The sequence below is a fragment of the Alligator mississippiensis genome, chromosome 2, assembly GCF_030867095.1.
Source record: "Alligator mississippiensis isolate rAllMis1 chromosome 2, rAllMis1, whole genome shotgun sequence".
Lineage (NCBI taxonomy): Eukaryota > Metazoa > Chordata > Crocodylia > Alligatoridae > Alligator > Alligator mississippiensis.
The window spans coordinates 274,829,645-274,854,479 of NC_081825.1; the positions used below are offsets into that span (position 1 = coordinate 274,829,645).

At 44.5% G+C, this 24,835-nt stretch overlaps 1 protein-coding gene across 2 annotated transcripts in view; it reads right to left on the reverse strand.

Annotated features, from left to right (window-relative positions):
• The window catches only part of PPP4R3A (protein phosphatase 4 regulatory subunit 3A), a 64,764-nt gene extending 45,885 nt beyond the window's left edge, over positions 1-18,879 (reverse strand). Inside the window, exons 1-2 of one of the 2 annotated variants that reach the window (XM_006275954.4) lie at positions 18,077-18,879; positions 5,269-5,324 (exon numbers count right to left, since the gene is read on the reverse strand). In XM_006275954.4, the coding sequence (XP_006276016.1) occupies positions 5,269-5,324; positions 18,077-18,218 (198 nt within the window). In that variant the 5' untranslated portion in view covers positions 18,219-18,879. The remainder of the gene's footprint in view (positions 1-5,268; positions 5,325-18,076) is intronic. The other variant, XM_014596497.3, reaches the window with a different exon arrangement.
• Between the last annotated feature and the right edge of the window lie 5,956 nt (positions 18,880-24,835).

Here is a 24,835-nt window from a genome sequence, read left to right on the forward strand (position 1 = left end):
CATATTAAATGTAGTGTATTGCACGGCTGACTTGTAGCAGCTCTCCAAATTAGAAAGTAAACTCTTTAGTAGAAGACAGTGGCCACTGTGGGGGCACAGTGTCTTTTATAGTGTGGAACATACCGCTAATACAAAATGAGAAGGGAAGCAGTTATATCAAGTCTGATATTCCTTACATTAAAGAAACAGTCAGAAGGTAGCAATTTTGGTGCTTTCTTTGAGGGTAGTTAAGGATTTCTCTCCATTTGAGTTACAGGGAAGTCAGGAGACATTAGCATCTCAACAATTATTTTTCCTTCGGAGTTTCTTCCTCTTCCAATTAGAAAAAGGAGAACTCTAACACTTTTAAAAATAGAAGATACACCAAGTTTTTCCCATTAGACAACTCTCAAAAAGGTATAATATCTTAACAATTTTCGTAGACTTCAAAATAAAGATGCATCACTACACCAAGTATGCCTTCATTGGCTTGTCTGTCTTTCTGAATGCAAAATGGAAAAGGTCTCTTGCTCTATGAGGAAAGGAGAAGAAAAATATTTCTTGTTATTAAAAATATCAGCTGATAGTTTGTAACTTTCCTGCTATGGAATACTTGGATCAAACATGTTGAGTTAAAAGCAAAAACACCACACCAAGTTCTTGCTGCCATCTCAGATACAGGCAGAAACTTAGAAGCGATGATGGGCCAGGTGCAGCTGACATTTCCCAAGCTTTATACAAAAGTAGGTAGGAGAATCTTTCAGCAAGGATTGTTGCACAGCCTGCTGCACAAGTTAAACTAATTTAGGGGCTGCTCCAGCTTGTGCTGGATTATTTAAAAAAAACAAACAAACAAACGAATGGACCAGTTAAAAGGCAGTCCAACGATACCCAGCTTTCTGGCTCCTTTGTCCCATCAGTGTGAAAAAAAGCAGTCTGAACAGGACAAAGATTTGACCATTTCTATGAGATATCACAAAACTCAAGCACAGAAGTAGGGAGGGGGTAGGTAGAGGAGGAAAGGGAGGTCAATATTTCATGAATTATTATTTATCCAGGGGCCCTGAAGTCCAGGTGAATCAGATCTGAAACAAGCAATTTCTATATTTCTTTGAACTCCATTTCAAATGATACAGCATGGCCATTAGATACAAGTACTAGCTGCACACTTTCCAGAAACAGAAACATACCAGGTAAAACTAAATTTAACGCAAGAAAGGATGCTAAAATGAGTTAAGCAAGAGAATAATCTGGCCTTTAAAATAAAAGCCTGATAGTAGCTTTATACTGATCCTCGTAATTCAGTATCACTCAGGATAGGCTTTGTCCATGCCTCCAAACAAGCACCGAGAGGAAGAATAACCTAATACTTTCAAAAGTACTGTATGTGAATATGGAGGCTGCAGGGGAGAAGGCGGAGAAAGAGAACCAAAATGGGAGACATCTACAGGAAAGATGAAAAACACAGTAACCCCAAAGGGCGAGATGTACTATAACAGTGCTAAGCAGCAGGACTGCGTGAAGCTTCGGTCCCTGATTCGATTCGATTCCCCTTCTCCTTCCTCCCCCACAGAGTACAGAGCCACAGAGGATCTGGTCAGCCTCTTACCAAGACTTATCAATTTCTAACTGCATACATGGGCAAAGGACAACCTGTTCCTTTATGTCCTCCTGGTTGTGCAGTAGGGCTGTGCAAAGCTTCAGTCCCCGATCTGATTTGGTGGAGATTTGGCCCGATTCAGTGGCTGAATCTCCAAATCTGAATCGAAGCAGAGGACGCTTTAACCTCTCCAAATCAAAGAACCCTCCGATCGAATCAGAACCCTTCAAATCGATTCAGAGATTTGGTGATTTGGACATAGACACAGTTTTAAATGTTTTTTCCTACATATCTCTAGGTAGCTGGCAGCTCATGTATGCTGTGATGCATGGAGCGTTCCACAGAAGCGCGGGGGACTCGCCAGTGCGCTCGGCACCAGACCCAGAAGTAGATGAGAAGCACTTCTGGTTCACTTTCAGGTCTATCAGAGAGCGTGCCCGGGGGGGTGGCCGCAGCTCGGCGACTGGTGCCTACTGGATCTGTGGGGGGAGGGGACACCCAGGGTCCCCCTGCAGCCGATCACTGAGCCGGAGGGCCGCGGGAGAGGGGGCCTCCCAGCCTGCTCCTGGGTGGATCTGAAAGTGGACCGGAACTACTTCTGGTCCACTTCCGAGTTCGCTGCTGAGCATGTGGAGATCCCACCCTCACTCCTGTAGGACGCTCCATCCACCCCAGCATCACAGCATTCATGAGCCACGCTGGTACCTTGAGGTGTATAGAAAAAACATTTAAAGCTGTGTCTATGTCCAAATCGCTGATTCTCTGAATCAGCATTGAATCTTCAGATTCAGCCGAATCGAATCAGGGACAGTGATCCAAATCAATGTCTCTGATTTGGGCCAAATCCGAAATTGAATAGGGCCCGCTTTGCACATCCCTAGAAACAGGTAGCTCTGTAAGACTGCATTAATAAGTGCCTTGCTTTGGCCCAGTAGGCTCTGCACTGAGAATCACAGGCAAGCAGGGCTGGAAACAATACTATGTGGTTATGAAGCAAGGCCAGAAGAGAAAAACCGCCACAAAAAACAAAACAAAACACTAAATGCGCAGTGTTGAGAGACAGAGAGAGATCCCTATAGACACCTTCCCACCTATTCCTATAGACACCTACCCACCCATATATCCATTCCTCCCTCCCCATGGACACTCACCCACCCACCAATCCCCATAGACAACTACCCACCTATCTATATCTGGTCTCTCTCTTTTCTTATATATATATATATGCTCACTTGGTACCTATTCCACAGTTGTTGGAAAAACCTCCCTATTCCACAGTTCCCTGAACAGGTGTATTTTTTTCTGTAGTATACAGTATATACTAGCACCTGTTCACTTTCAGTTTTGGTTTTTTGGTTATTTTGTTATACAAGGAGACTTACATTGTGAGCAGCATGGGAATATCATTGGCCACATTATTACAATTTTTTCAGGTGTCCTGGATAACAGGCTTTTCCCTCCATACCTGGCTAACAGGACAACTTTCACCGAATGCCCTGCATCTATAAGATCTCAAATTAAACTGTCTGTGTCAACTGCTGCTATAGCTCAATTTTCCCCCTTCTTTTTATATTGTCCACTATAATTAAAGACAGGAAATATCCTGGTCTAGGTTTGGCATGGCTCTTAAACCAGACCCCACTGAAGACAGGGCAGCCAAATTTCTTGTCTTTTACTTTCCCACTCAACTTACTTGGGTGGAGGCACTAATGACATTCTCACAATGGAAGGAGGAAGAAAAGAAAAAAAAAAGGACAGTGGTGGTAATTCCGCTACAGAAGCCACAGGGAAAGGCATTTCATTTCCTATTAGAGTAGTAGGGAGACCCAGGATAGCTTTGTTATCTGTTACAAGTGCCCCATTACATTTTGTTTTTCAGAGCTAAGAGACATGAAAAGAATCCTAAATAGAGTTGATCACCCTCAATTAAAATACATGTATTATGGCTTTTGTCACCACGTACAAGTACAATCTAAAATAAAAGCTAATTTCTGCTTTGTTTCCAGACCAAAAAATCCCCCAAAACAACAAAAAAAACAAAATAAGAAATTCCATTAGGTTTCATTTAATGAGGTTGTTTCAAATTGCAAGTCTTCACTGACGTGTGGCCTGAATGTCAGACAGCAAGGCCAATGAATGCTCTTCTTGGGTCTATGTACAACCAGCTTGATGAATGACAGACACTCCCAACCATGAAAGCTAGAACTGAAGTGTAGATGATTTATTCTAGGGCATCAATATTTGTCTAACTGCTGTCATGCCAGGAATCTCTGTTCATGCTGAATCTATTACAGTGGAGACGGATACAATAATTCATTTTCTAAAAACAGATCTAGGCCACAGAATGACTCTACTCATGTGATCAGCAGTAGACATGTAAGGTAGACACAGCTGATGGTATGGCAAATTTCTCAAAGTAAAAACAAGTCCTAGATCAATGAAAAAGCAATACAGATAGTCTGACTCTCCTCAGGTTGAGAGAGTTGCTATAGTGCACGGCTTGGGGGCTTCAGAAAAGGAAAAAAAGCAGAGATAACCTCTATTCACTATGGGACACTATGAAAAAAGCAGCAATGAATATTACACAAAACGGCTCTCTTAATGAATACCGATCCAGTTGGAGGAAAGAGAGGAAGAGGGGGCATCAGGTTGTAACCATAAGAATTCAGAAGTAAGCTTTCCCCCCTAGAGGTTTGGAATCCAATTCTTATTCTATAGAAGGAAGAAGATCTTTGAAAGATAAAAAAATCTATTCAAATAAGCTGAACATTTACAAACATTCTGAACTCTTTTTTTGCCTCTAAAAATTTCTAAACGTTTATTAAAAGAGAGTAAAGCCTATATATAATTTTACAGGCATCTTTGCTCAGATTACATGATTCATTACTGAGGCTTTCAACCTCTCTCAACCATTGTTAAAATTATTTTCTAATCAGTTTTATTCATACAAACCAACTTTAACATAATATCTAGAGGCTAGCTACGTTGCACTATAAATATGCTTTCTAAAAAGACACCCAAATTCTACGTTACTGCACTTTTCACTAAAGTGCTCCCCAAGCTAGCAATGCAGACTACTTACAGGCAAAAGAGCAGTCAACTCCAGAATTGCAACAAAAAAAAAGCAGGCATTAATATTTCTAGCTGTTTGGAAAGCTATGACATGTTCTGAACACTGCCTCATAAAACTTTAAAACCTCTTCCACCAAGAAAATGGAAATTTACATATACATAAAGGACTTTAAACTGTGAAAAAATGTGTTTATATAAAGGGGAGGCATGGTGGAGGAGGAAACAACTCAAGTTACCTGAAATAGATTGTTTCAAAAAATAATTTAAAAGAATTTTAGGTATGCTAGCAGCCCCTGCTAATTTATGTTTTACAATTGTATTTTCTTATTTTTCCAGATAGTTCTCTTTTGTTACTATATAAAATACACAAATACTAATGGGGAACTGATTATACAAAAGCAGTGAAATTTACCACATACAAAATACTAGAAATTGCACAAAACAACTAAAAGAAAGAAAAAGAAAAGAAAAGAATTTCTCTGATGATATTGCAGAGAAACACACCGTCACTTGCAGTAAGGAGGCTATAAAAAAAAAAACTCCTTTAAGATTACTTTTCCTTTTTAAGAAAGAAGAAAAAAAAGGAGGCAAAGTAAAATAAAAGCTAATATGTTTACCTGTTGCTTCTGGTACGCAGTGTTTGGATTAATTTTGGACTCCAAAAGAAGAGAACCTGATGGAAAGGAAAAAAAAGAAAAAGAGAAAGATCTATTTTTAACTTCTACAGTGATATCATGATTTCAAAATCTGATTAGGAACCAAAGTTGTCTTTAATCACTGAATCATTCAGAACACAGATCCAGGGCTACGTTCAGAACTAAATTCCTCATTCTGCACATATACGCTTCAATTTGCTCTCTTGGGTAGTTTCTCCCACTTTAGAGAGAGTCCTTATGCAAATTAAAGAACATGCTAAAGTGTTTGCAGGATTAGGGCTTCAAGGCAGAAACTCCTCTGCTGTACTGTCCATCATCTATTAAATTCAAGGGGCAGTGGAAAAGAGAGCTAAACCACTAGAAGGTAATACCTGCCTCGCTCACTCTCTCTCTCTCTGTACCCCTGCCCGCACCTGACCCCCATCCCCACTCCCTCTGCAGGAACAACACAATTGCACAGTACATACAGTGCCTAAAAATCTGCTTCTGCAGCTGGAAAACTGCCATTTAGGCAGATAAAGTAAAACAGAATTTTACATTTTAATCTTCTGACTCCACAATTCCTTCTACAAACAGTTACAGGTGGGGTTATCAAAATGAAACAAAACTACCCCCTCCCAAAAAAAAAAAAAAAAACAACAAACCCCAAACCAAACCAACCAAACAACCAAGTAGTCCTGAACTGGAGTTCATGCAGCACTTAATGTTCTGCTAAAAGTCAATAGACACATGGTACTGGCTCTCTCCTTGTTTTCAACTTGTAAGAAAAGCTAAAGACCAATAAGAATGCCTTGATACTGCTTCCCATGGGAACAGTCACTGTTGATGCTACAAGAATGATATTACCAATCAGAGATATACTACACAACTGCAATAAAATCTAGAAATCAAGATACAGAAATGCACAGTTAAGGCACCTATAACAACAAAGCAGAGTTAATTGTTTGGATTTGAGATTACAAAACCAGTAAATTGAGAATTGAAGTTAATGGTTGTTTTAGGCATGACTATACCACCAGCATTTTCTACCCTTAAATGGCCTGTATGTACTCTCAATCTTAACTACACTCTAAGGTAATCTTTAATACAGTTTTTTGTCTGGGAATTTAAGAGACTTAAATAAAAATGAAAATACTTCCATCTATTTTAGTGTAAAAATCAGAAATTAAGATATAAGCAGCAACTCACCATTAATAAAATGAATCTGAAAAGTGATACTAATTCCAATTATCATTCCTGACTAATGGTGGAAGCCACCTTGATGAAATCTTAGGAAGCTAGTTTTCAGTATGTGAAGAGTACATTAAATTATAAATTTATATCAAAGCTTTAACAGTTGACAAAGCCTTCCTAAAAAAATCTTATGCTGGTTCCTTCTGTAGTCAGGCACAAATCATGGATCCAAAAATCCATAACTGTCTAAGGAGAAGTGCCACTGACTTCAATAGACAAATTCTGGATAAGGACCGAATAATCAGACTTCATCCCATTTTCAATAACAGGGTTAATTATCAGCAAAATAAAAAGCCCCATAATATTAACTCCTCCATGTTGAGAGTGCTTACCTTAAACATCTGAATTACTACAAAAGCTTTACAATTCAAAGCTTTTAAAAATATGTTTAGTACTGTTTTGAATATATAAAAAATGTTCATTACAAATGTGTTGAAAAAGATAACACTGTTTCTGTCTCCTTTACTTTTCTGCTACTACATTACTGCTTCCGAACGCCAAAACTTATGATGAAGATTTTGCACTTGCCTTGCAACATCTAAAAACCAATAGCCTTTTCTGTTTGGAATTATGGATCGATGATGGCTCTCCATATATCATGATGCTATGCTGTGTTGTATAACAATCTTTAAGATGTTGACAAAGAAAATGAGAAGTGGATTTTCAAATATTCAAAAAAAAAAAATGTTTTAAATTCAATTACCACACTGAAGTTCACAATATAATCATGAACTTTTCTCTTCAGAAACTCCACAGGATATGTTACTATTTTGTCAGTTAATCATCTCTGTTAACCCAGTTCTTTCTGCAAAAATATAAACAACCACAGATGGCTTGAGATGATCCTGTCACTTGGCTCTTCTCAGTTCAGTGGGTGTTAGTTTAAAAATCTTTTTTTCCCCACTTCTTTTCCACTTAACTGATGGCAAAACCAAGTGTATAGCAAGAGTGAAAAATCAAAATACACATGGAACTATATTCAGGAATAGCTGAATATTCCTGAATACACTCCATGTGTAAATATTTATTCCAGTAGAAAGAACTCCTTGTTCCCATTTCACTTAATTCATCTAAAATTTAAAAGAACAAGGAATGCTTCATTATTGAGTAAGTGTTCACACAGAGTTATTCAGGGACTGCTATTCCCAAATAGCACCATATGTAAATAAGCCTGTAATCCTTTCAACCAACTCTGATATGTCAATCTAGGATTTTGATTCAGATTACTACTACTACTTACAGTGCTTGCCTCATATATTTAAATAGTGGCACCAGTAAAGGAACCAATGAGGAAGAATTTAACTATAGACAGCATGCATACTTACCATGGTAAATAGCACTGAGAGAAAAATGAAAGTTGAAATACAAAAAGAGCTAATTACAATAAACTCTTAGGACCCATCCACACATGCAGCCATGTGTGCTTGCAGCAGCTCAAATAGGAGCAGCAAATTTGAACCAGGGATTTTTGCCTCAGCGCATGTGCCTGGACATGCACTTTGGTGTGGGGCAAATTGTGCCACCTGGGGCAAAATAACCCTGCTCAGCTCCTCCCATATCTGTAGCCAAGGGAGCTAGAGCCTGGGACCAGCACATGTGCAATATAAAAACCTGCCCTTGCAAGCAGTTCAGGGCTACTTGCCCTCAGGAGCTTCTGAGGCCCAGCCAGTTGGTACCTGGGGACCAGGGCTCTCCCGGGGTGAAGGGGCCGCAATTGGGGCAACTGCCCCAGGCCCTACAGAGCCGGGCGGGGTGGCTGCAGTGACTGCACTGCCGCCAGTTTCACATCCGGCCACTCAGCACCCACCCCCACCCCCGTCACTGCCAGCTTCCTTGCGTCCAGAGGCGAGGTCCCATACAGGCCGATTTGCCCCGGGCCCCGCACCCTGCATGGATCATCTCTACTGGGGACACTACCCCTTGTGCCAGCCGGACTGCTGAAGCAGCCCGGACCTGGAGTGGCCCCAGCCCACTGTACTGCAGCAGTCTGGCAGTGGGGGCTGCTGCCTGGGTGTGAGCTGCTGCTGCCACCTGTGGCAGCATCTGCCCCCTTGGACCTGCGGCCCTCATGGTTGCATGCCTGCCAGACCTGGATGGGGTGCCCCGGCTCTGCTATCTGGGCAGCTACTGCTCAGAAGATGTGCTCCTTGCAGTGGTCCACTCTGAAGTGTGTCCTCTTGGCCCCAAATTGCCAACTGGTCAGCTACCTCGTCTGCCCGCCAGCTGGGTCCCCACTGCTGGCCCTGGACAGACTCCTCTGCCTGGGTCTTGCCACTTGTCTCACCAGGAGAGATCCTGGTGTTCCCTATTTAAAAACTGCAAATTCTCTGATAAGAAACCCAAATTATCTCATTAAAATACCCAAAAATAGTGTTCTTTCATTATTAAAATGAAATGCCACTATATACAGAGAGATCAGTTGGGCAATGGTTTATTAATATATTTACAAGTTTAAAGCAATTTGGAAGCCTACCAGTGCCTCTATCATCATCATAAAATAGATTCTAAATATCTATTCACTTTGGCATTTGCTTTTGGCGTTTTTGTCATAGAAAAGTCAGAGCTGCCCCTATCCCCTTCGTTTACCAAGATGTACAGCGTTGAGCAGCACAGATATGCCAGTGCCTTGCCCCTCACTCTCAACCCACAGCCTGCCCCCTGCCTGAGTCCCCTCACTCCTGACCCACAGGGCCAGGTAAGGGGGTGAGGGGTTTGTGGGGGTGGCTTGGGGGCATGAGGTTTGTGGGTGGATTGTGGGGGGGACTGCGGGAGCGGGGGGCCATATGGGGGGGCTGTTCAGGAGGGGTGGTTCCCCTGGTCCCAGCAGGGTGCAGCCCACATGTACAGCTCATGGACTGCCCCCCCAACAGGGGCCACAGCCTGCCCACAGGGGCCAGAGCCACCCCCCCCCCCCCCCAGCTCACTGGCAACAGCAGCAGCCATCATGGCACTCAGGGCTTCCTGGCACAGCCCCCACCACACGGCATGGGGCAACACAGTGCGGCTCCAGTCACCTGGCACCCGGTGCTGCCTCTGCCATATTGCGTGGGTGGGGCCTGTGCCTTTGAGCAGCTCTGGACTACTTGGGCTGTCACCTGGGGCCCCAAACTACTCATGGGGATCACCTGTTGTGCCAGGCCGGGTCCTGCACACACAGCTCCATGTGCTGTTGGGCCAGCTGGTTCTATGCATGCAAGACCCGGCTCAGCGTGACAGGCGGTCCCCACGTGCGGCATGGGGCTCTGGGTGACAGCCCGAGTGGCCCAGAGCTGCCTGAAGGCATGTGGTCCCATGCAGCACCATACTGCACCCGTGAAATGAGGCAGAAGCAGTGCCAAGTGCCAGGTAGCCGGGGCTGAGGCACACTGCCCCACACCACACAAGGGGGCTGTACCATGATGCCCCGAGGGCCACTGCTGTTGTTGGTGAGGTGCGAGTCATGGGGGGGGGGAATGCAGGCCCTGTGGGGGGCAGGCAGGGGACCCACCCCTCCCAAGCTGTCCTTCCCATGGTCCCCTGCACCTCGCGGCCCCCTCCACCCCCTACTTACCTGAAACGGAGCCCGGGTCCCGGTGCCTGCAGCCTGCACCAGTTTGCCCTACATGGGCAGGCAGCGTGCTTCAGCACCAGCACAAGGGGCAGCCATAGAGACGCTGTAGCTGGCTACCAGAGCATCTCTTTGGAGGACCAGAGCCTCTAGTTGTCTGCCCTGCTTCCTTTCCCCCTCCCCCCCGGTGCTTTATTTTGATACCTGGATACCCAGATATCAAATTTTGACCCCCCCCCTCACTGAAAATATGCAGTGTGGAGAATGTTATTTTTGTTCCCCGAGTGCCTCTTGCCGCATCTCAAACTGCTTTGAGATGCGGCAAGAGGCACATGAGGGCTTGTCTGGACATATCCTTAGATAGGATAACTTCAAAACGGCAGATTAAAAAAAAATTTTTTTTTTAAACCATACAAATGTTCGCATGCAATGTTCCTCCATCTCATTAACCTAGCCAAATAACTGCTAAAATATATTTTATTGAATTAGGAATATTAAGTAAAGACTTGCAATGGAATTGTAAAGTTGAATGTCATGAAATCATTTTTCAAAAGAAATAGCAGAATAAAAAAAAAATAAAAATCTTCTAACTTATGGGCATTTCTATAGATAACAGTGCATTGCTGCAAATAGTCCAGTTAGTATACCTGAAGCAAGAAAATGCCACACGGATAACCTTTTGCATACACTAGCTTTGGAGTTGGAAGCAATACAACCACATAAGCATTGTAATGCACCACACTACCACAGCTATACTGCTTCCGACTCCAGAACTCACCCTGGCACCTCTGACAACAATGTCTTGCACTGATTGTGTAGGCACACTAAGCCAGGAGTAGGCAATTACTTTGGCTGGAGGGCCACATAGTGAGTTTTCGTGACCTCATTTGCCAAGGGCCACATACATCTCTCCCTCTTCTCTCCCTCCAGAACCTGGACGGAACAGTAGTTTACCAGGAGCCCACAACGGTCAGCTGTGGACTCTGATGGGGACTTCTGCCCTGACAGAACCTGCTGGTGGTGTCCACAGCTGCCACCACACACCTGGTGCAGCAGAAATTCCTGCCTGGGTCCACAGCTGACACTGCTGGCAGATTCCAGGTCAGGGCTCTGGACCCTGAAGGGTAGTCACATCAGCTTTGGATCTGGCTGGCAGGTTCTATGTCAGGGCTCCTGAACCTGCTAGTGGCATCCACAGCTGACACTGCTGCCTGCCTGCTGCAGCGGACGCCCCCCACACAGATCCAGAGCTGATGCCACCATGTCAAGAGCCAATGCTAACCGCATGGAAATAGCATGGCTTGCCCACTCAGTGAAGCAGAAGCAGCCCTGTCTGCCTGCCCAGCACCACACAGCAGCTGGAGCCAGAGCCGCTGGATGCCAGCAGGCCAGATCCAATGAGTTGGTGGTTGCCTGCCTACAGGCCATACTGAATCTGTTGGCGGGCTGAATCCAGCTTGCGGGCCATATTTTGCCCACCCTGCCTAAGCATTTTGACAAGCATCTGTTGGACACTATCTAGCTTCAGGAATTAATGTCAAGGGAATAGGCAAGATCATCTTGCATACATCTTTAGTTCCACATCTGACAAGACAATACAAATAATGTGGAAAAACCCCCACACAATAATGCTTAAAATAATGAAGCTCTTGCCTATCCTTGAATTATTCTCCTTTCGAGTTCTATCTTTCCATTCTGTTAAATAAGTCAACCTCAGTATTTCTCTATTCCCAAAATATTTTCTTCTATACTGTACCGGAGGCATCCAACAGACAGACACCCTTCTGAAAATGAGTTACCAACCACCATATAATTCACTTTGCTCGAAGACCTACCTGTGCACTGTACCTACTCCTCCCTTAATATAACTATATGATTTAGAGGGAGAGGGAGAGGAAGAGGAAGAGAGCCCCAAAACATGCAATTGTTACAATATCATGCAAGATGAGTTAGCTCTATAACCCATGACTTCATCCCCACCACTAAAGAAAAACCAACATAATGTATGCATTACATCTAGGGACCTACTTAAATTGTAGTTTCACAATTTTCACAGAAGTCACAAAAAAACAGTAGTTTCTGTGATCACCATGAAAAATGGCATTTCCTTCACGCAACGAACTGCCCAGAAAAAAAAATTAAAGCTTACTGGAATATAAAGAAAAAGTGGCAATCCCTGCAGTCATCGAGCACGTGGTTTGAAAGAGAGAGCTACTGAGAGGCTGAGCTAGTGACGTAGTCTCAGTGAAGCGCCAGTCAAGAAAGCAAATATTTCCGCGGACTCTGCTATTTAATTATGCCATGTCTCTTGGCCAACCAGCAGCAAAATGGGGGGGGGGGGGGGGGGGGCTTGTTGCAAAAGACTGAAAAATTGGTTCCATGCGCCATGAGCAGCCCGCAAAAATCCCTTTGTCTCACTACGATTTAGCTAGGTACTTACTTATGTCCTTCAAGGATACTCCAGTCAATTACTCAAGTATGCAACACATGCTAGTAGTTAGGTCAATAAAACTACTCTATGCACATAGAGTTATTTCTATGCATTAACTTTTTGCAAAATAGGGCGCCTCGGCAGTAAAGTCTTTCAAGGCAGAAGCTTGCCTTAGGTGTCTTATGAAGCATATTTGCAAGTACTAAAAATAATAAAAGCCTGTAAGACATTACCACTGTTAACCTTCATGTAAAAAAAAAAAAAAAATTATGGAAAATTAATGGTTGATGCAAGCTATTAAATTCTCAAAATAGATCCAGGTATGGGGGGTTTTATGGCATAATAAATTTGAGAGGTTTTTACTTTGTCACGTTTTAAAAATTTTTGTAAAACATGACCAGTGAATTTGTAAAATATAACTACTTCAGCCTCATGCTAAGATATAGCCGAAGATTTTCTCCATTCTATTTTTGGAAGTACAGTTATACTCTATAAAACAACACAAAAAAATAAGGTCAGTGTGATTCTACGTTTTATGTCAGAATGATTCCGTATAAGAGTGATTTGCTTTTCCAGAAGTTCTTTTAAATCATCAATTGGAAAAAACTCACCTTTGTCTCAGAGTCAAGCTGGATTTTTTTCTTTATATGGCCACAAAAATTTGTCCTGCAGGATAAATTATCCACTAAGTGACATTTGTAAAAACCTACTTAAGACTAGCATGAATATGTGGATGTCACTGCAGAAATATTAAAAAAAAAAAAAAAATACATGGAATCCAGTGTGAAGAGCTGTTATTTGGTCTGCAGAAGCTATATTGCTACTAACTGAACACAAAATAGAAAGAACCCATCATAAATTGGACAGTTCAGGACAGATTAACAGAGCTGAAAAGGGGATGGCTGTTACTTGCAAAGCATGTTGAATTTGCAAGTCAGCAACAAACATATAAACCTATTTTAGACTCGAGCAAAGAATCATCATTTAAATTCCTAAAGCTCAAGGCCATGCATATGTGCATGTGTACATGCACACGCACACGACTGACACAAAGATACTGGTACATAGGTAGCTGTTTTTCTTCACAATCCTAGAAAACATCTCTTAAATACCACATGACTGTGTGTAGACTTGGTAAACACTACATACATCCTCAATATTTCAGCTAACAGAAGCTTTAGAAGAGGATGTTTTTTAAAAATAATTTAAACTCAATTTGGGCGTACAACTCTGCAATATACAGGCAAAGGTAGATTCTGCGGCTAATTTTGTGACAGCAGAACTTGCTCAGTCCCATCCATAAAACATTCTTATAAAATGGTCTGTAGGAGGGCCCAAGAACATATGGTACAGAGCACGTACTATTTAAAAGGAAAGACTAAGAAATTTAAATGTCAACATTTTTTCCCCCACCCTTCATCTTAGATGTTCCTTTTAACTTCAATCCATTACTCCCAATTATAGCCAATGGATCTCAAGTATAATTACATATTTATTTCTCCATAAATAGTGATAATATAGCCCAAACCTTTCACAGATGCTTCTCAGTTGATTTCTAAAGTGAGTCAAGAGGAAAACTTTACAAACTTTTATTTTCTCTCATTTTGGACAAAAATTCTACCCTGGACAAGAGAAAGCCTCCCTATAAGAATTTTCAAACCAATACGCATGTCTATGAATTGGAATTGGCCAATTAGAATGTTTAACTGAAAAAAATCCATAACCAGCTCGAGTAACAGTTTATCTTTGTCATGGTCTAGAGATAAGTAGCAATCAGAAAAGCAAACAATGTTTAGAAAATGGGATAGACTAGGGATAGCATCCGAGTTCCTAATCTTGAAGAGAATAAGTATAGCTTCCGCTCACTTATAGTTACAGGAGTGTAGACCTTGCTGCTATTAAAGGAAGGGCTGTGCAGAATTTATCATCACAGGAGCAGCACAGAATTGAGAAGGATGTAGAATTTAGTCACTTGAAGAATAGGGTCTTTGGGCCATGGAAGTGGGGGAGAAAATGGTTTGAAAAAGGCACAGCATGGAAAGTTTGTATATTTTGGCCTGGCTGGTAGGTTTGGTCCTCAAGTTAATAGACATTTGATAATTTTTTTAAACCCTGGAAATAGAAAGTTTCATTAATTAATGGTACAGTCTCATGTGGACTATTGTGTTTAATTCAGGTCTTTCAACTTTAAAACAGAATATAACAGAAACCAAAGGTGGGCAAATGGACAAAAAACTTTTAAAAATGTGAAAAGATTTTAAGGTGGTCTTTCTCTGTCAACTGAATAGGAGGGAAAATACAATACTGGTATTTAATAAATGAATGGTAGAGAGAACAGAAATTATCCTCCCCATGACTTAAATGAGAACAAGGGGACTGAATGAAAGTGAAACCAACTTTTGTCTCAGAAACATAACCAACAGGCTGAGCTCATCATTATTAGCTTATATTAAGAAGAGATTTACAAGACCTAAATAAAGGATTGACAAATAATGATATGAACTTCTAAAGTCGCAACAGGTGGGTTTAAAAAAAAAAATAGTGCTATAAACCCTGATATTTCAGGGCATAATCCATTCTCTAACAAACTAAGTATAGTAATATTAAAAACTGTGGCAGACAATTTGGAATACATCTGGGTTTAACCAGTGTCAACTGTCATTTCTTTGACAACATGTACCCTACTGGCCTAATATAAATACAGCAGTTCCAATGTTCTAGCTGTTGTGAGTGGCTGTACCACCTGACCAGACAGTAGATAAGATGGACTGCTGGTTGCATTCCCTCTCTGACCTATCTGGAAGGCAGAAATTTCCATCAGCTTCCCTAAGTAAACTGAAACAGGTGCACTACCTTACCAAAAGCAAACCAACCCACAACCCCAAACTGCAGGAAAAAAGGAATCAAAAGGAGGAAGGAAATAAATAATGCCACAGCAAACAAGGGAGCAACAGACAGCAGAGAGCAAACACCGAACTAATGGGGATGTGGAGACAAAGTGAGGGGCAGCAGTCAAATTAAGACCTGTCATACCTATGCACTAGAAATATGGTTTGACTATTTTTAAAGAATTATTTGCTCATATTTATAAATAACTGCACATTACACTGTCATTTATTAAAGTCATTACATAAGAGCAAGCCTTAATGATTGGCTTGTAAACAGCTGACTTTGATACTGAAACTATCTGGTTAATTTGCTTGCTTAAATTTAGGAATAACAGAGAATTAAGTCTGTCATCTCTCATGCTCTAGCCTGTTAAACTTAAAACAGACAGCTACATATTGTATTTTCTTGGGTATCACATGCCCTCCCGGGAACAGGACACACCTTTTCTTGAGATGAATGGGGTGGGTGAGGGGGAGAAAGAGAAGGGGTAGAAATGGAAAGAAAAAGAAAAATCTTTCCTTGAAAATACACATAGGGTATTTTTTTCCCCAATGAAAACAGACACCTGCAGTGACAGGGGAAGGAGAAGCAAAAAGCTATGACTGCTCTGTTAACCCCCTAGCTGTGGGACATAGCAGGTACTGCTGGCTGCCCACCCGGCTTGAGAATTAATGGTCAGCCAGTTTGGCTTACTGGACAGGTCAACAAGAAGGGAAGGGAAGACCAGTTCAGCTCCCAGAGGACTGGACCCTCTGCTCCCTCCATTTTCCACCCCAATTTCCAGTAGCTTATTTTTGGAAAGAAGATGCATTTGTAAAGTTCTGGTCTTGTCTGATATGGTAAACTGTGGGAAAAAAAGTAACAGTTACCAAAGTCCTACTGGTATTAGCCACAAACACTTTGTGCAGAGGATTTCATTACCCAATAACAAACTGCATATACTGTAAAAGGTACAACAGGTGTGACATCTCATTAAATAAGACTACTGTAACTGAAAGCAACAAGTTTGAACACTTTCAGTTGGACAGTTACATATTTTTTTGAAAATATAACGTATATAAATGGGTATTTAGTCATGCTAAAATAAACATTAAAACATTATTTAAAATACTTCATCTCACTCCCACTTTAAAATTACAGCAAAAAAACTACCAACTTGAATGTTATTTAGGTTCAATTCTGCCTTGAGACAACACACAAATTCTACTGAAATCAACGCAAAGACAATACTTTAAAACAGGCTCTGTTGACGCTTCAAATTCAGCCCACTCCATTTTATATATTTAACTCTATGTTTCAGTTTCCTTTGTGAGGCGTTTCAGTTTTATTCTACTTATTTATTAAGGGTCTTCAACAGCAGTCATGGAGACAGAATGTGCTATAATTATATCCATTATAAAGATGCTAAATAAACACAAAAGTAAGCCAGGTTTTAGATACACCACTAATGGTTTCCTCCCTCTACCTCTCAACTCTGGTACTGAGATTCAACAGTGGAAGTCTGTTCCAATCTTGAATGTCTGTCTTATTTCATAAGGGCTAATAGAGGACAGTCTTGAAATGATTTGGTAAAAACCTATTTTATATATATACATCCAGCTTTTGTGTAGTTTGTTATTCTCTAAACTGCTAAATTATCATTAACTGAATCAATCAGGAAGGGTTTTGATTATTAGTTTCCTAAGTTTAAAGTCCTTCACTAGAGGATGTCATGAGTTAGCATAATAGTGAAGGTTCTCAGGACCTTTCCCTCCACTGGCTGAAATCTGTGACCTCACTGAAGTTGTCTAGCTTTAATTTCAGTTTGGTTGCTGCCTGCAACCAACAGCAGTCTGCAAGATGGTCCACAGGACAGAAGGCTCTCACAACTATAAACTTGAGGTTTAACCAGTTAAATCTATCTTCTTTGCTGCTCCGTACCACTATTAACATGAAGCAAGATGTATTTTAAAATAAAATCTGTAGTAACCACAACAACCATTAACTTGTTGATCCAATAGCCATGGATAATTCTTACATAAAACCTACACACAGTGCTCTAGAGAAACATGTTTGGAGTGCCTGGCAAATGGGTAATAAATTCATAAATTCCCTTAAAATGAAGCATTATGCAGCAACTCAAAATCAGTTTTGGTGAGTGTTGAGCGCTGTGGCTAGTCCAAGGGGGGGGGGGGGGGGAAGATACCCAAAAGGTGTTTTTGTACTGCCTTGAAACCAGCAATGCTACAGCATGTGTGGATCTGGCACAAGATGCGCGTTTGCATTTTAAGCCTACAGAACAGATATAAAGACACTAATAAAACTCTGAACAGTTCCTTCCATCAGGGGAAGCCTGTCATCATTTTCAGAAAGGATCCAGGGAAACATTTCCCACAAAGCCAATCCCACAGGCAAAGGCAGAAGACAGCCTGGTTTGCAGCCTGCAACCAGAACGGAGCGTATTTGGCAGGCAGGCCAGTGCCCGCGTATCCAGTGTAAACACCACGCGTACTACAATGTTTGTGCAAGGCGCCAATCTCCAGCCCTATCCCCGCGCCTAACAGGAGTGACCCAGAGCTGTTACCTGGCTGGTTCAGGGATCCCAGATGAAGGGCAGGGGCCAGGCTCACTACAGAAAGCCAAGCCCCAGCTGCTTTCAGCAAGGAAGCGCCGCAACCTCAGACACTTACCATCGCTCTCTGCCCTGACAAGCAGGGACATGCCCTTCAGCCTCTCCACGTAGCCAGAGGACACATGCCCGGTGCCCCGGTCATCCCACTGCCGGTCCTCGTTCAGCGTGTAAACCTTCACCCTCCGCCGGGTGTCAGTCATCCTGCCGCCGGCCGCGCCGCAGCCGCCCGGCCTGGGACACCTGGAGAGACAGGAGGAGGGGGCGGCCCGCACGGGAGGCGGCGGCGGCGGCAGCGGGCAGGGCCCCACGCAGCGGCCGGCGCTCCTCAGGCCGCGGCTCGCATGGCCCGGGCGGGCCGAGGGGGCGCAGCCCGGTCAAGGGCAGGGAGCACGAGTGGCGTCAGAGGGACATCGGCGGCGGCCCGGCTCTATTGTGCGGAGCTGCCCGGCCCCGGCCACGGCCACGGCCCCGCCGCTCGCTCGCTCGCTCCTGCCCCGCTCGCAGCGCGGGGCCGGCGCGGCCTCTCCCCCTGCTCGGCCCGGCGGCGGCGGCCTCAGCGCCCAGCCCGCCCCATGGGCTCCGCTCGCAGGCGGCGGCTTCACTCCTGGCCCGGCTCCGCCGCCATGTTCTCCTTCCTCCGCCGGCGGCGGCTACTGCTGCTGCGGCCTGGCTCCGCGGGCTCGCTGCGTTGCGGGCGGGCGGCCCGACCCGGCCCCGGCCCCGGCCCCCTCCCGTCCGGTCCTGTCGGGTCAGGTCGGGTCCGATCCGGTCCTGTCGGCGGGCGGGGGCGCGGCGCGGCCTGTCCGTCTCCGCCTCAGTCACTGCGCGGCCGCCATCTTGGTCTCACCGCTCACTACAGCGCGGGGTCTCCCAGCCAGCGGCGGCACGGGCCGTCGCCGCTTAAAGGGGCAGCGCACTCGCGGGCGGGAGGTGTCGGCGCTGCGGCACGTGCCGGGGCAGCGCCTCACCTCAGCCCCCCAGCCGTGCACACCCAGCCCGCAGTGCCAGGCCGGGGCAGCCCCACCTCGCGGCGCTTTCCCCTCAGCCGCAGGGCTGCCTCGCGTGGCCACCTCTGGCACGTGGGGGCTCGGCCAGGTGGGATGGCATAGGGGGCACGGCCCAGGTGGCTCCCAGCCGCCCGGTGGGTCAGGGCTTTGAAGTGTACTCTGGGAACGAAGCTGCTCGGGGTGAGAAAACACCTGGGTTGTGTTTCCAGAGCTGCCCTTGTGGGTCAATAGCAAGCTGCTAGAGCCAGGAACTGCAGCCGTAAGGAGCAGCTTGGGGGTACCAAGATCTGCCCCCAGAGTGGCAGAGACAGGCCTACAGCTCATCTGAGGGGAAGGAGCCAACCGGAGATGGCAAAACCATGCCTTGGTGCTCCTGAAACTGCCTGTGTAGGAGCAGAGTGGGGGGCTGAGGTTGTGGTCAGGCAGTCCTAGCAGACGCCCAGCTGGCAAAGAAGCCTGTGCTCTAAGAAGCTTCTTTTTTCCCTTCCTTCCTCCCGCTTACATAGATAGATCATGCTTAAGGCCCAGCTTCAGATGTTGGGTTGCTTCTGTTTTGTCCAATGCAGATGAAGTAATCCTTCTGCAAAAGCATCCTTTCTATTAGGCTCATTCATGGCTAAGCAGTGCAAAAGTTACACGGCTTCTGGACTATACTGAACAGACTGAGATGCGTCTCACCAGCTGCAGTAACAAACAGAAGCTGCTGCTGCTGCCAACATCAGAGCATATGCTTGACAGATTTTTCCTTAAAGACTCCACCAAAATTGAAAAAGTAGGCAACCTCACTGGTGTCTCTGGGACCTTCCTATCCTTCCGCTGCATACAGAGGTCCATTGCAAAAGGCACTTAATTCAGAGGATTAAATCTTTGATTTTTTTGTTCAGTGGACATTGACATTTTTTTATAAGAATAAATTTTGCTAAGCCTAGTGTGCTACAACCCCACCCTGGTAAGGTCTCTCTCCAGCTAACTCTTTTCTTTCCCCATCTTCAATTTTTTGCTATACCCCACTAAGAGAGATTGTGGCTAATCACAAAATCAATAACCAATTCTGAACTCCTCCACAGTTTAGTTGTGTTCAACTGTGGGCATTTATTTGGGACCTACTTCTGGGCCTCAGCAGTGACCATGAGACAACTGGCTGTGAATATGTATTTATCTACCTAATGAAAATGAGAACATTTAACAAAGATGGTAAAATCATACCTTGCCACCGGCACAAACTCTGAAGAGTGGGACTTCAGCCAGGGCATGGCTGAAACTGTATGCAACTGTTTCCTTGACTGCTGTATGCAATGGTCTGAAAGTGTTTGTTGGTTGGTTGGTTGGTTGGAGTTTGTTGTGTTTGTTTGTTTTTGAAAAGCACAGGTTTGGGCCCGAGACATAGGAAAGTCCTCCTGTCTTCTGGCCACATAGTGTGATACTACTTTGGGGAATGGTAGGGAGATACTACTTTGTATGAATGGTCTTCCCTTGTTATACAAAATCAGCCAACTTAAGTGAAAGTTTTAAGGTCTCTTTTGTATGCTTGACACTGTAGTTGGGCATTTAAAAATATTTTGGCAGTCACTGCAAGCATAGCAAAGTGCATCTGAGAGCATATTAGGTAAGCAGGGGTGGTCTCTAGCCATTCTTTTCCCTTGCTCCAAGCAGCTTTTTATTAGCTGTGTCATATTTGGCTAAAACTACATTTAGAATTAGAAAGAAGGAAGAAGAAAACAGTCCCATGGGCTTCAATCTGAAAAACTCTGCTAAAACAAGGGTGACTTAAGGCAGGCTTGTCCAACATACTCTGCATGGGATGGACCCGGCTGGGTCTGCACTAGCCAGGAAAAGCAGCATGCAGCTGAAGCCGGCTTCCCACATGTTGCTGGGGACGGGAGGAGCCCAGCCGGGTCTGCACCGGCCAGCAGAAGTGGTGGCAGAGCCGTGTGCCTCTCAGGATGGGATGAGCCCGGCCGGAGCAGCAGGGGCTCAGCTGCATTTTCCCCCTGCCTGCACCAAGTCAGTCCCAAGTGGCACACAGCTCCGCCACCGCTTCTGCTGGCCAGTGCAGACCTGGCCGGCCTCCTCCCAGCCCCAGCAGCTTGTGAGAAGCCGACTTCAGCCGTGTGCTGCTCCAGATGGGACGGACCCAGCTGGGTCAGCACTAGCCAGGAAAAGTGGCATGCAGCTGAAGCTGGCTTCCCACATGCTTCTGAGGATGGGAGGAGCCCAGCCGGGTCTGCACCGGCCAGCAGATTGGTATTACATGACCAGCCTATGGCTGGGGAGGGGTCAGGCTCCCTAGATCTGAGACTTGATGTAGGCTATGGCACAGAGACTCACTCTGGAACAATGTGCTAATAAACTTGTGTCTGTATCTGCCAGGAACCCAAGTAGCAGGTGGTTGATACCTGGTAAGCTCATGTGAGTAAAAACTGCTTATTGTTTTCTGTATGGCCTTCAAAATGTTTTTATCCTACTAAAATATGCCATGCTTTGTGAGAGTCATTACCTCTGTATGAGAAAGCAGAATCATAGCCACTGGACTAAATTCATGCCCCATAGGAATAATCACAATTCAGCAAAATGGGTGGGAAGGAAAAGGCAGAGTTCTAAGTGTGCACCCTAAAAGAAGCCATGAAAGAGTCAGAAGCACAACCTTAAAACTAGGACAGCTATTGGGTGACGGCAGTCCAGGAGGCATGATGGGAATCCTCTACTCTCATGAGATTTAGGAAAGCAAGAGGACATGAGAGCAACATGTAGGCACAAACAGTGCCGGGCCTTGGAGCCATGTTAATAAGTGAGGACAACTGTATTCCCACTCTGGTCAGTGACTAATTGTGGGTACATCTTCACTAGCTTCAAGCCACTCAAACCTGCTGCCAAAATATAAACCCTTCCTACCCACTTACACTTTTACCTGCTTTGAACTGGAAATGAGGTAGTGAGGGCCCTTCTAGGGTGGTCCAAGGATAGTAGAAGCAGATCACACAGAGAGTGAGAGATGTTCCCAAAATGTCCTCACCATCACATTTCTTCTGAAAAACAGGGATATCCTGAGGTTAATATAATGTTTGTAAAATGCTTGGAGAGCCCCACATAGATGCACTGCATAGAAATGCAAAATATATTTTGACTTATTTGGTTGGCACCTTGGGCTGAGATTTTCAAAGCTGAATCAAAAGGTCAACTTCCATTAAAATGAATGGAATTTAGAGGGCTTCAAATCTTTTATGACAACTTTGTAACATGTCTATCTACCCCTTTTTACAAATCTCAGCCATATTTTGGAAGCTCAGCCAAAGAACAGAAGAGCATAAAAAGTGCCATGCTTGTCCAGCCCAATGGTCCATCTAGCTCAGTATCCTGTCCCAAACAGTGGCAGAGGTGGATGCTATAGAGGGAGAGTTTTGAACTGGTTAGACCCATTTCATTGTCACTTCCTGCAACTTAATTGATGTCAAAGGTCACATGACATCACTTCCTGATGTGATACCGCTTCCTGTGAGGTTTTTGAATATGGCTCACCAGCCCACTAGGTGATAAAAAGTTCATGATCGGGCCCCACATTCAAAGAGGTTGGACACCCCTGATGTAAGGCTTTAAAAAAGCCTTTGATCTGGTGTCCCATAATCTCTTCATAGAAAAATTGACCAACTGTGGCCTCAGCTACATCACAGTCCAATGGCTGGGGAATTGGCTCTGAGGCTGGACCCAGAGAGTGGTAGTTGACGAAGTGAATCATTATGGCACTCTGTGACCAGTGGTGTCCCTAAAGGCTCCATTCTTTGACCTGTTCTCTTTAATGTCTTTATTAACGATGTGGACACTGGTGTCAGAAGTGGACTGGCCAGGTTCGCCGATGACACTAAACTTTGGGGTAGAGCTGTTGGCGACAAAGGACCAACTCACAGGATCATCATAGAATTCTAGTTTATTAGACGGATGCAAAAGTCAGATCATAAACCTTGGGGCTGATCCCCTCAGACACACACATTCATGCACACCTACTCACAGTAGCTAGCTATGAACACTAAGCACCGATGTCAAGATATACCTATCCCCAAGTGCTAGAGTCTGCTGTCGATGGCCAGTCGAGGGTTCTTTCAGTGTGATGTTGCTTCAGAAGGGGGTTGCTGGCTGGTCCTTCTGGCTGGGCAGGCAGGGTGCTGGTCAGGTCAGAAAGGGCGCCATTGGGGGATCATTCTTTGCTGCCTTTTATCCCTCTCTGGCAGACTTTGGTGACTCCCCAATTTTCGGGCTAACCCAATCCAGGGGTAATTGACCTCGTGAGACATCCCCCTTGGTGGTTGCTGGATGGCATCTGTCAGCCCCAGGGGTCACATCCACAGGTACATAAGTCTTGGGAGTCTGTTGATAAAGTTTGATTAATTCACTGCTGTGATTAGTTCAAACCAGGGCCTTTGTACCTTTAACAGTAAAGTTTCAGGGAGTTCCTGGCTCTGTATTAATCCTCTCCTTAGTCTGTGGTTTGGTAGGTGTTAATTGCCACTTGTTAGCCTGTTATCCTGTCTAGCTACTGTGTTACACAATCAACCAAGATTCATTCAGGGACCCACTGCATACAGAGAAGCTGTGGTTTGATTCCTGCCCTTGCTAATATTGTTACATGGTACAACTTACTTTTAAACTTAAAGTACATTTGTTACAAAGTTAAAAAGCATAGAATATAAAACATAGAAGGGTAAAATACCATGGCACATGCAACAAATAGACCAAATACAATGGGGGAAGGGGGACATACTGATGCAGAATACTATTTTATACCCATAAAAGCATCTACAAACTATATTTTATTACAAGTACACCTTATATTCTATAAAAATAACAATAGAAGAAAAGGGAGGAAGGAAGAAAAGGTAGAAAAGAGAAAGCATCCCCCAAAGGGGGCAAATACTGCAAAAGGGGCTTTTTGCCATATGGAAGGGTTTCACATTGGAGGGGGGTGGGCAGGCAAAAAAAAGGTTTCTTGCTACAAAGCGTCCACATTTGAGGATAGGCTGGTGATCCAGGCTGACCTGGATAGGCTCAGAAAGTGGGCAGATATAAACCTGATGACTTTCAATACCGATAAATGCAAGGTGCTCCACCTTGGGGGGGAAAAAACCTGCAGCATGTATATAGGCTTGGCAGTGCTATGTTCACTAGCAGCGCAACCAAGAATGATTGACCACAAGATGAACATGAGTCACCAGTGCAATGTCGCAATTGGTAAAGCAAACAAAATGCTGGCTTGCATCCATAGATGTTTCTCAAGTAACTCTCAGGATGCCATCCTCCCACTGTATTCGGCCTTGGTGAGGCTACAGCTGGAGTACTGCATCCAGTTCTGGGCTCCACAATTCAAGAAGGATGTAGAGAAGCTTGAAAGAGTCCAGAGAAGAGCCACATGCATGATCAAAGGGCAAGAGAACAGGCCTTATGGAGAGAGGCTGAGAGCCGTGGGACTCTTCAGCCTGGAGAAGCGCAGGCTCAGGGGTGACCTGCTGGCAGCCTATAAGTACATAAGGGATATGCATCAGGATCTGGGTGAATGCCTGTTCACCAGAGTGCCCCAAGGGATGAGAAAGACCAATGGTCACAAACTCCTCCAAGACCATTTTAGGCTGGACATAAGGAAAAACGTCTTTACTGTCCGAGCCCCCAAAGCCTGGAATAGACGCCCTCCAGAGGTGGTCCAAGCACCTACTCTAGACTCTTTTAAGAAACGTTTGGATGCTTATCTTGCTGGGATCCTTTGACCCTAGCTAGCTGGCTTCCTGCCCCTGGGGCAGGGGGCTGGACTCAATGATCTTCCGAGG